At 40.1% G+C, this 11,824-nt stretch overlaps 2 protein-coding genes across 4 annotated transcripts in view; one reads left to right on the forward strand and one right to left on the reverse strand.

Annotated features, from left to right (window-relative positions):
* Positions 1-1,485: 1,485 nt before the first annotated feature.
* Positions 1,486-8,717, reverse strand: evc (EvC ciliary complex subunit 1). Of its 3 annotated transcripts, none has more exons than XM_020592557.1 (20): positions 8,226-8,717; positions 8,034-8,147; positions 7,722-7,808; positions 7,253-7,476; positions 7,086-7,170; positions 6,868-6,966; positions 6,480-6,608; positions 6,179-6,340; positions 5,850-6,066; positions 4,715-4,863; positions 4,400-4,498; positions 4,049-4,261; positions 3,747-3,856; positions 3,363-3,564; positions 2,971-3,195; positions 2,703-2,838; positions 2,406-2,508; positions 2,163-2,328; positions 1,995-2,091; positions 1,486-1,912 (listed from the first exon to the last, which is right to left on the reverse strand). In XM_020592557.1, exons 1-20 carry the CDS (start codon positions 8,403-8,405, stop codon positions 1,764-1,766), a joined length of 2,946 nt encoding a protein of 981 aa, XP_020448213.1. In that variant the 5' UTR covers positions 8,406-8,717; the 3' UTR covers positions 1,486-1,763. The 3 variants fall into 3 exon arrangements, with proteins under 3 accessions (XP_020448213.1, XP_020448214.1, XP_020448215.1); XM_020592558.1 differs by having other exon boundaries at positions 2,202-2,328; positions 8,226-8,714; XM_020592559.1 differs by having other exon boundaries at positions 1,774-1,912; positions 1,995-2,114; positions 2,202-2,328.
* A 208-nt stretch (positions 8,718-8,925) lies between these two features.
* Positions 8,926-11,824, forward strand: part of LOC109955956 (limbin) — a 16,112-nt gene continuing 13,213 nt past the window's right edge. The window contains exons 1-5 of the mRNA XM_020592633.1: positions 8,926-9,409; positions 9,624-9,699; positions 11,334-11,488; positions 11,604-11,672; positions 11,819-11,824. The exon at positions 11,819-11,824 is cut by the window's right edge and continues 172 nt beyond it. Coding sequence (XP_020448289.1) covers positions 9,167-9,409; positions 9,624-9,699; positions 11,334-11,488; positions 11,604-11,672; positions 11,819-11,824 — 549 coding nt within the window. The 5' untranslated portion in view covers positions 8,926-9,166. The remainder of the gene's footprint in view (positions 9,410-9,623; positions 9,700-11,333; positions 11,489-11,603; positions 11,673-11,818) is intronic.

Here is an 11,824-nt window from a genome sequence, read left to right on the forward strand (position 1 = left end):
GCTAATACATCGAACTCCATTATTATTTTTAGTGTCTCACTTGGTTATAATAGCAACAGTGTTTCAGGCATGAATGACTACTGTTTCACATATAACTGGTCGAAAACCTATGACATTTAAAGTAGGCTTTTTCATTTCGGATGGAAAAAGCCCTTTGAGTGACTATTTGGAAAGCGACCTTAATTTTTATGGCCCTAAAATAACCGATCATCTGACCTGATGACGCCGTCACACTACGCACGTCCTCGCTAGACATTTTAAACCCACTCATTTCTGTTAAGAGCCTCAGGGCATTCTCAACAAATGTAGGACGTAGTCTACCGGTAAATATAATAACTTGACTTCAGGAACTTTATTCTAAGCTAATGAGTCGCATTTAAAAACGATTTTCTTATAACATGCAGCGCAACAGTCCGTACTGCCAGTCGCCTTTTGTGGATCAGCAGGGACAATAGCAGTGATATGTTACAATCCATTTTGGGTTATTAAACATGTAGACTAAGCGGGGGTGAGCCTAGGAGTAGCCTATTTCCACTTACCTGAATCTATTTAAAGAGATTTACAGCCCACCTGCGTCCATCAGCATTGACAAATAAAATCCATTTTTACGCCAAAATACAATCCATATTCCTAATAGATCCGATTCGCCTTACACTGTCACACTTCTTTCACGGGCTTCTCTGTTTGTTAGCAGTTACTAACCCACAGCCCAGGCAGGAGAGGAGAAAATTAGAAATCAGGTCATCTTCCCACAAGTCCCTGCAGTCCCCTAAGGGACCTCAAAGTACATCCAGACGGTTTCCCCTAACTGTAGATCAGTGAGGACACTTGAAAAGACAACAGTCAACCCACATATCTAATCAATTCATTGTAAAAAAACAAAAACAAAAAACAAAAGCCAAACATTTGTCAGGTCACGCCTGTATGTATGGCTGGGTCAACACCAGAGGCATAGTTTGTCAGGGTGCTATAGCAATAATTGACTGGGTGTTGAGCATACAAATAAAGAGCAGATTAAAAATTGATATGTGCTAATTGAAACTTGTAAGACTCCAAACTGGCAGTAAACCATAGGGTCTAAATTGCAATCCATATAGCTGTATACAGAGCTGTCTGCCAGACTTCAGCCCTCCTAGACTTTTCACCAGTACTCTACACATTATCACCCATAAAGGCTTGTACTTAAAACCCCATTAGAGCAAGAGCAGGGCAAGGCTTTCATCGCTGAGTAGTAGCACTTTGCTACAATGAGAATGGGTGTCTGTAATTCATCCGACAACTCACTGAACTCACTCATCCATCATCCCGTGCACTGAGTGAATGAGCCGTGGTATGAAAAGCAATGTGGATTTATGTAGGACAATAATGTATTAGTGCCAGGTCTGTAGCATGGTAGCTCTGCATGCCAGATGGAAAAAGTACAAAAGGTGAATAATTCATTCAAAAGAGAATTTAAATTGTTAATATTTTATGAGTTACACAGTTTAATGGACCATTGATAAGACAAACTAAAAACAAAGTGACCTTTTGTCATTATTGTAACATTTCAGTGACCTTTTTAAACAAAGTTTGTATGAACATGTAAAACTAGACTGGACAGAACATTTTCCAATAATTAGGAATAGATCCATCTTGCTTGATACAAAACTGCTACCAGCAGACAAGTATTGCTTAATAAGGCATCAACTATAAAAAAAATCTGTGTTTTCTTTTGCAATCCATCACCGCCACCTGCATATCGTAGACATTACTGTGTGAGGATTTCAGCTGAGATGAGACTGTCGATCTCTCTTCTTTTTTGGTTTTGATTTCATCACTGGAGTTACAATAGTTGGAGTCAGTGAAGGATTCAAGGCTGGATCTAATGCTGGGTTCAGGGCCAGCAAGTCCAGTATTGTGGTCCTCTGATCACCTGTTGAAATATGACATTATGAAGGAGAGAAGACAGAGGAGTGGGTAAACATGTCTTTACTTTCTAGGGTCAGGTTGCTTACCCGTGTTGTCCTCTTCACCGCTGGGATCTGGATCTGGACTGTGGAGAGAAACACGGGCCAAGGCTGCCAGCTCAGTGATGAAGCTTTCTTCTGCCTCCTAATGGACACAGCAACATAAACCTTACATAAAAGAATGGTGCAGGGGAGTTAATATATTCATAAACCTACCATCAAGTAGAGAAGTACAGAAGACATGAAGCACACTACCAGGAGCTGTCCTTTGATCCTTTCCATGGTTTGATCTTGAGCTACTTTCTTCCGCCTCAGTTCTTCATACATGATCTCTGGTTCCAGATCACAGTGCTCCAACACCCTCCTTTTGTGAAGTTCCACCCTAATATACAAGAAAACAAAGAAAAACTTTAAATTATGCTCTTTTATGGTGAGATTTATATGGGAATTCAAGGATACCTCTGTTGAAACTCAGCAGAGGTGGGCTTTTTAGCCCAGTTCACCAGCTCTCTCTGCAAAGCTTGGGTCAGCTGACTGCTGCTCTCTTGCTTCTCATGCACCTCTGAAGGAAAAGTTACAACAGTAAAGTTAGCTCACAGTACTGCTACATACTGATGCTAAGTGGGTTTTTATTAGCAGATACATTATAGATATGAGGCGGCGTCAAGCTGCTGAGTATTTTTCTCTTCGCTTGAATGAGGGTAGGAGCTAGGCAGCTTAAAATTATGTGCATGTGTGTCGTGATTATCATCTCACCCTGGTTTATGCTCAACTGATCCTGTTGTAGTTTTTTAGTGATGTCCTGTAGCTGGGAATAATACCTCTGGACCAGCACAGAGAGTGAATCTTTGGTCATGTATACGCTCTCCGATGCAGCCTCTGTCAGGTGGTCCTATTGAGGGGAAGGGGGGAGGAAGAGTGTAATTTACTTGACAAACTAACTTAAGAAACAAACCACAGGAAACTCTGAGAGACTAATAGGAGGGGGATGACAATTCTTACAAATAGATCAATCAAATCCTACCTTCAAGCCATTGCCCATTTTTGGAGAGGTCTGTAATTCAGTGGGCGGGGCCTCCATTATCTGTTGGATAGCATGGCTGAGGGCATTGCCTAGCACCAGCTGTGCATAGCTCTGAAGAAGCTCTGCCCCTGTTTCCAGTTCAGAAAGGAACTCCTGCTGGAAGCTGTGGTCCACCAGCTGACTCTCTGGACCAAGATGCCTCTCTGCTAGGCTGGCACTACTATTCTGTGATCAGTATAAGACCAGAGCAGTGTTCAGTCTGCTGTGAGCATGAGCTTTTATGTTAGGTAAGTGATAAAAAGGAGACTAGTGTATTTTGCAGTGGTTTACAACTTGGTTTTACTTTGAGGTGCTTAAAAGGATGTATTAATAAAAGAAAACATTTTCCCCACCTTGAGAGATGAATTGGCAAAGAGCTGGCTTTTACTGGGATCTTCCATTAGCAGAGCTCTGAAATCGGTCTGAGAGAGTGCCTTCAGCTTGGACAGCCTCATCTCTTTCAGCATGTGCAGACAGAAGTGCCTGACCACAAAGTATCTCTGTACTGCCACCAACAGGTGCTCATGTTTCTTCTCTATCAGCCTCCCCACTTGGCTGAGAGAAAGAGCATGTTGCATTAGTAACTCATAAAAATGTTAAGAGACTGTACTGGATAAGTGGCAACATATATATCTTATAAATCTGATGCTCTCCACAGATTTAGTTTTTGTTTCCATCAGGTAATGTTTCGCACTCAGTATTCCATAAATGCTTTGTGACTGGTTCTCCCCTCTCACCTGCTGATTGTGTAGCTCTGTCTGGCCACTGTTGCTCGGAGGATCTTCATCTGTTGTTTGCTCAGATGTCTGAGACAGGCCTGTACCAGAGCCATCTCCTCATTCCAGACCTGTAGAAAAAGAGGCTCAGTTAGAAACTGTGAAAAACATTTAGTACAATATAAACGGCTACAAATAGTCCATAGACTTAGATTTAAAAGAAACTATATTTAAAAATGACAGGGAAATACTAAAAGAATCGAGCTGCCAAGCACCAACAGAGGAGCTGATAAAAGGCATGTGATTCACTACAAGGTGTCTACCTGTCCCTCTTTAATCAGCTGAACATTCGTGTCCTCTAGTTGCAGCTTGACAGTGCTCTCTGCATGCTGCAGCTGTGCAGCTAGTTCTTGCTCCAGATCCAACCACAGCTTCTCACAGTGCTTAGCAGAGAGCTTTGACTGGGCAGGGACAGACGCAAGGAAAACATCCTTGGCCCGCACTCCAAGACTCTTTGACCAAGATATACGAAGTTTCTGAAGATATTAGAAAAATATTTAAGTAAGAGTATTGCTGTATTTACAGTGGGTGTTTCAGCCATGTAATGGCTTCACTGGCATTATATACATAAACAATTATGTAGTGAAAAAACAATAAATAATGGCAGCTCATACCCTCCACAGGTCACAGAGGGCTTCAGCCACCCTGTTCTCCTGCTGCAGCTCCAAGTCAGACACTTGCTGCCTGTGTTTCATCAGCATCTCCTGGTACACCTGGTGGAAAGGGTGCAGATCAGATTGAAGTGACAATGGATTTACAAGAGTAAAGAACTGAGAAGAGATCCACGACAGCATGAACCGCCATGACTGTATTATCACACCTCAAAATTAAATAATTGCAGGAATCTACAGCCAGTTGCTTGGCCTATTTATTATGCAACAGTAATTCCTGATCTACATATTGAGGTAAGTGAGGCAACATGTTCTGACCTTGGGGAGCTGCTGTATGTCACAGTGAGCCTGTCTCAGTTCCAGTGCATGAGCCTTTTCTTTAGTCTGGCTCTTCTGAAGCTTCTTCCTCTTGGACTCCAGTTTGCTGCACTTGTCAGTCACCAGCTCCTTTGTCTTCCTCGTGCACTCTGGAACATGAACACTGAACTTTTAGATGAACAGGACTAGTTGCGTATTCCGTAATAATTGCTGTTTGTAAAACTAGCTGTCTAAGTATGGTATAAATGTGCATTACTATGCTCTTGTAATAGGGTAGTAGTAGTGACAACTCATTTCCAAGTTGATGAAACACAAAATCTTTAAAAAAAATCTTTTTTTATTGTGTTATCTTGTAATTTTGAATTGTAATTTACTTTTTGATGTTCCTAATTACACTCAACCTGCCTGTAGATATAGATCAATTTGTAATTACCTACATTTTGCAGAATACAAAATAGGTGCCTCTAAGACAGAAGGCCTATGAATGTGATCTTAGCAATGGAGGAGCAATAGCTTTTAAAGAACAGTTGCAACTTTTAATAGTGTAGGATTTTGTGGCTACATTGATTTGTAGTCTCATGAGACTAACCCTGTCTGTGATGCATTTTTTCCTGCAATGTTATTGAATGTGAATGCAAAAAAGTAAAGTAAGCCCAGAAAGGAAAAGGTCTTTACCTGACTAATGTTAACACTGTTCACATTTAAATTGTGTCTGAATAGACGAGACTATTGATTATATGAGTGTCTGGGATACAGTAAGAGGCAAGATATTTGGTGCTGTCCTGAAAGAACCTGACCTTATTTGAGAAGCTAAAGAGGATTCCCAGAAAATGGTCTATTTTGAGAATACATCATATAGTAAAGTACAGCATTAAGTTGAAAAGTAGGCTAGACATTGTCCTGCTGCCTGCAAGCACAGAATAGCAAAGTATAATCTCAGACACTTCCACAGACATTTGGTGAGTCTAAGTTTATTATTCTTCCACCTTCTTTAACTCATGAAATACTTATAAAAAAAAATCCTAGTCATCTTTTGTCTATTGTCTGTGTTGACCTGATTGTACTTGGTTGTGAATAGCACATCAAAGTACAGTTTATCGTTACCGTAGATGAAACAGGAACCATCTTCACATACCCTCAGTGCACTGTTGAAGGCCTTCTGTCAGAGCAGCCTGAACTTCTGAGAGGATCTTTTCCATGTGGCTAAAGCTCAAGATGTCATCACTTGTTAGCTGCTCCAGTGTTGTTGCTATCAGGCCCTGCCTCAGAGACATTTCCCACCTTAGCAAGGCAGGTTGGGACTGAAGAAGCCCCATTAGCTCCTCCCACCACAACAACTTCTGCTGGATCCTCTAAGAGCAGTGGGAGAAAAACATATTCAAACTCTCATATTCAGTCATTAGAAACTTTAGTTTTTCAAATGATGACACAAGGGTTGAGAAGTCAAATGTAGTATCGCTATACCTTTAGATCTACTGTTTGTATGTTCACTAGGTGGTTCTCTACTAAGAGGAGAGCCTGAATGAGAGAGTGAATCACATCCTGGGCTTCATCTGTCGAGAAAATACTGGTCTTCTTTAGCAGATGCTGACACAAGTCCTCCACCTGTTTGCTGAAACCTTTGGACTGTGAAAGCATAGCAGCGTTAAGTTTCCCTTTAGCTCTGTCAGTGTAAATAAAGGTGGTCTATTTGACATTTTATTATTAGTAGTAGTAGTGCAATTATTACAAAATTTGCTTTGTGGGTTTCTGTCTTTATTTTTACCACTTGAAGGCCGTGTTCAAGGAGATCTTTCTGAGCTCTCTCAGTCTCCTCCAATGTACAGGGAGCATCATCATTCTTCTCGCCAGCAGTGTGGCCTGTTGGCAACAGTTTCTTCAGCTCATTCAGTTTCTAAAATGCCAAATGATGACACTTTTAAAAGCTTTTTAAATCATAAAAGAGTGCATTATGCCACCATATGCAGAGACCAATGGACCTAAGACATAATGCAATGTTTACTGCGGTGCTTTGTGGGGGGAAGGTGGGGACGATATACTTACTTGTCACAGTAAACATTGCATTACATCATTATGTTTTAGGTCCACTGATTTCATATGAACATGCTATGAGTATGAAAAGCCTTCTGTCAGTAACAAACATTTGGCTTTACCTTTTCTTGCATTTGAAAAATGTTCTTGGAGAAGTCAGCATCGCTTTTGTGTTTTGGAAACTGGAAGCTGAATATTAATTTCACCATTTGAAGAAAAATCTATAAAAATAAATAATAAAAATAAAATGAAACACATAAACAGACAGAACCGTGTCATGCTTTATATACAGTACATATCCACATGATTAGTATTAAATGAAACAATGACAAACACTCACTTGGAATTTTTCCTCCTGAAGCTGAGAGCAATGCTGTTGTATATCCTGCAAGGCCAAACAGTAAAGGCTGATTCTGCCTTCAAAACTGCAGGCATAAGAGTATTTACACTTATGACAGATTAAGGTGTATAGTTATGGCTTCATGTCTAGAGATTACTAGTTCCTACCCTGGTTGTGTCAGTGTGTAAGGGTAGTAGGAGACCCTGGTAAAGCTCTGGTTCTGCAGGCTCCTGGGGACCAGCGAAGAGGAGATAAACTGACTGCTGTCATCGTTGTCCTGCTCTTGACTCAGAGACTCTCCATCTGTGGAGGAGGATGACTCCTCATTAGGCGCTACCGGCATCTTGGAGTGCTCATGTAGTGACGGGTTGGATGCTCCATCTGCTAAAGGCTGACAGGTACAGTGAAATGAATTTAGTTTAACTTTAGTGGTCAGTTTGGCAGTGTTCAGGCCAGTTTATATGAATTAAGAGAAATATAATCCTAAACCAACTGCTTGCAACATACTATTTTATACCTTGGTAAGCCATTAACATGTAAGCCTTTATTTAAGCTGTTTTGTAAGGAGTCTAATACTACCTGGCAGAAGGTCTATGGTTATTATGGTGATATGCTGTATATTTGTGATAGACTTACTCTGTGCTTTTGGTTGATGGGATAAACCACCTTCGCTCTGGATGCAAATGCAGCCACATCACTGTTCATGGGTGACTGCTTCTTCTCCTGGTCAATGAGTAAACAGACTTACTAAATGGTTAGTGGAAAGTTAATTAGTAAACATCAACAAATGTGTAACTATGAATGAAGCATGAAGGATGTAGGTTACTGTCCCATACAACTGCAATTCCCAGCTATATAGCATCATTTTACCACTACAGAGCTAATGTAACTCGCCTACCACATCCACCCGTGTAAAGCTACAATGTCTTCTATATCAATGAGTAATACTTTGACATTGGTGGTGCCACTTGGAGCCTCCTTTCGGCTGTTGCTGATACAGTCACTTTGGTTGTTGTCCAAGTCCCCAGCATCAGGTTCAAGCAGTCTCCTTGCATTGTAGCCCTAGTGGGATGAATAAAAAAATATATAAAAACAAAGACCGCATATACATGATCAAAAATGAGCCTAGCATTAGCTTACTTGTCTCGTCAACAGCAAAGGCTTCAAGCAGAAGACATATAAAAGAGCAGCAGCTAAAATCCCCGAGAGTCCTCCACACACTGTAGCCACTGTTAACAGCCCTGTGTATATGTGCAGCGACTCGGAAAAACTGACAAAAACATCGGTGGCGCATCCCGGTATCAGTTCATGCTCTGCCATTTTTCGGCAAATTCATCAAACTGTAAGAAACCTAGCATTTCTTAGGATAGCCCTCACAGCAATAGACAACATCTATTGAAAGTAGTTTGCTCCTGGTTGTTCAATCTAAAGTTCGCATATGTTCTTATGTTCTGTGTCTATAACTTTCTGTAAAAAACTTGTTTAAGCCAAAACTTTTGTGAAAACGAACTCGGTGTATATTTTAGTAAATGGGCGGACGGAGAGTTGAGAGGAGGGCCGCGCTGCGTCAAGATAATAGAGTTAGCCAGGGTTAGACCGGAAACCAGGTGAATTTGCCTCCAATATAAAAGCACAATAATCATCCATGGTATAAAATTGGGGAAGATTGGGAAGATTGGGGAAATAACACTAGCCCAAACACAGACAGAAAATTTGTAACTAAAACATCACACGTATTACGGTTGTGTTACATTACACCTTTCAGTGTCCAATGGTCGAAACATTTTTTAATCTGAAGGTTATGATCGGAAATAAACATATGCACATTGTTGCTCTTGTCTCTTTCGAGGAGGAGTCTGTTCTTCCCAAGTTGTGGAAATGTTTTCCGAAGTTGGACGGTAACTGTGATTATGGGCATTGTGTTATTATATGTAATAACATATAAGTAAAATGCAATTGTGATTGATGTCTATCAAGAAAAAAACTATGGAAATGTTTTTATCGCGGCTTTCACCATCCAGAAACAATGCAGCCAGTTAGCTAGCGGCTCTCCTCCGTGAGAGTAGGGCACCAACTTACGAATGCCTCAGGTACACTGTATCGCGGAGAGGGTTACGATATGGTCATTTTTCATAAATATCCAAGTGTCGTGTTTTTTTCCACCTCCGTTATATGCCTGTTGTTGTCATGACGTAACAAGGCGTGAGACACGACGTACCGGTGTAACAGAGTACAGTGTTGGACGTCAGCCTCGTTATAACGGTACCTCTCAGGATGCATCACGGTACACAACATTACTAACACCTTTCCCAAAGATGCAGAAGGTGAGTCTTTTAAATAGTAAAAGTCAATAGTGCCAGAGGTTTTGTGTTGGTTTCTCCCTAGATGTTTTTGTTATTATTACAACTACTCATCACATTTTACTCTTCAGAGTTGTATTCAGAAAATACCAATGAATTATTAATGTAGTCGTATCCCTTTAAATCTTTAAATCTTTAACTTATATGTAAAATACTGCACACTTCCTTCCACTGACAGGTCCTCTCCTGTATCCACGTAAAGCAACACGACCCTGGTTGGAGATCAGCAGAGCCGACAATGCTTAGGATGGATGGTTTGCTCTTTTTTCTTAATTTTGTACCTCAATCATACAGTGAAATACAGAATAATTTCTGCATAAAGAGGAGTCAAATAATTGTAATTGCAATAATTGTATATTTATCTAATGGTGGCTGGATGCTATTTAATTATACACTTCTTACAATATATCTACAGATGATGCAGCCAGAATTCAATAATAGTTTTATTTATTATAAAATGAATTATATGTAGAGTGCTATCCAGAAAAAAAATTGCATTTTAATAAACCGATGAATGCAAAGCCTTAGTGTGTGATCTCATGATCCTGCCTGGTGGAAACAGTAGTAGCCACATGTTGTTATTCTAGGTGGTGCACAGAAAACGGTGTGGGCTTCATTGACAATTGGGAAACATTTTTGGGAAAACCTGGTCTCATTAGCAGAGACGGCATCCATCCCACTTAGGATTGTACGGCTCTCATATTTAGAAATCTGGATGAGTTTATTTTGCAGCCTAAATTATGACAACTGAGAGTTGAGACCAGGACGCAGGGTCGCAGTCTCTTTGCAGCTGCTACCCACCCAAAACTTCTAGTACCCCATAGAGACCACCTAAGTTATATAAATGAAAAACTATTATTATTCATAAGAGGAGGAGTTATTCATAAGAACCTAATTAAAATTAAGACTACTCCTCTTATAGAACAAAATAATAGGATAATCAAATGTGGGCTATTAAATATCAGATCTTTCTCATCTAAATCTGTTAGTGAATGATTCAATAAGTGAACATCAGACTGATTTATTTTGTCTCACCGAAACCTGGTTACAGCAGGAAGAATATGTCAGTCTAAATGAATCCACCCCACCTAACACATGCCTGGAAGCACAGGCCGAGGTGCAGGTGTGGCAGCGATCTTTGACTCTAGCCTATTAATCAACCATAGTTATAACTAATATGAAACTCTCACTCTGTTGTCTTTCACACCCAAACTGTAAAACTCAAAAGCCAGTTCTATTTGCTATTGTATAACATCCACCTGCCCCTTATTCACAGTTTTTAACTGCATTCTCAGACTTTGTCTGATTTAGTGCTTAGTACAGATAAAATAATCATAGTGGATGCAGATTTTGACAATGATAGCCTTGACAGTACAAATCAATTCATTATTAGACTCAGTTGACTTTTTTCAGTGTTGCTTTTGACACCACTGATCACAGCGTCTTATTGCAGAGACTTGAACATGTTATTGGGATTAAAGGGACCACACTAAGTTGGTTCAAATCTTATTTATCAGAAAGATTCCAATTTGTGCATGTTAATGATGAATCTCCAATGCAGACTGAAGTTAGTCATGGCATTCCACAGGGCTTTGTGTTATGTCCAATTCTCTTCACTTTATACATTCTCCCTTTGGGCAATATTATCAGGAAATACAGCATAAATTTCCATTGCTATGCAGATGATACTCTGTTATATTTATCTATGAACCCATATGAATCAGATTAGTTGGTCAGACTTCAAGCATGTCTTAAAGAAATAAAGGTCTGGGTGACCTGTAATTTCTTACTTCTAAACTCTGACATAACTGAAGTTATTGTGCTTTACTGAAACTGCTCAAACATCCTTTATTTACCTGACAACAATGGTAAATGTATGGGCCTGTGGTGTTCCCTGCAGTGGGATCCATTTCTTCTTCAGCTCCTGCTGGTCCATGGGGACACTCCTTTTACAGTTCTTTTACCTACATGTCAAATGTATTGCCTGTCCGGGTTCACAGAAGCACCCTCACCAGATACAACCCAGGCCACACTCTACCTCAGGTGTGTTTCTACAATACTGCAAAACAGTTCTTAAAGGTTAAATTTTAGGAATGGCTAATTAATGGAATATCATGTTGGCAGTAACTGATTATACTATGTTTTTATGTTTCTGCAGGTCCAGAGTGTAGCACCGCCATCTGCATTTGGGGTCAAATTTCACAAGTGCGCACAGGTACAACATATTGTTTAAATAGCAGTCCCATTTACAGTATCCATGTACGTTTGATTTCAGCATATTTTGGTGGGCAACTTTTAATCTGCAAATGAACATGATGAAGAGTGAAACATCCAGTGATTCCTATGTCTCCTTCTCAATCATGTGGTCCTCAGGTGAAA

Source organism: Monopterus albus, unplaced genomic scaffold, assembly GCF_001952655.1.
Source record: "Monopterus albus unplaced genomic scaffold, M_albus_1.0 scaffold18.1, whole genome shotgun sequence".
Lineage (NCBI taxonomy): Eukaryota > Metazoa > Chordata > Actinopteri > Synbranchiformes > Synbranchidae > Monopterus > Monopterus albus.

Bases quoted from the DNA above. Each gene is read 5' to 3' on its own strand.
- evc (XM_020592557.1), bottom strand. From the start codon at position 8,405: ATGGCAGAGCATGAACTGATACCGGGATGCGCCACCGATGTTTTTGTC. The intron at 2,092-2,162 runs GTAGGTTTATGA...TGTGTCCATTAG, and splicing joins CTGTACTTCTCTACTTGATG to GAGGCAGAAGAAAGCTTCAT. The intron at 1,913-1,994 runs GTAAGCAACCTG...ATATTTCAACAG, and splicing joins CGGTGAAGAGGACAACACGG to GTGATCAGAGGACCACAATA.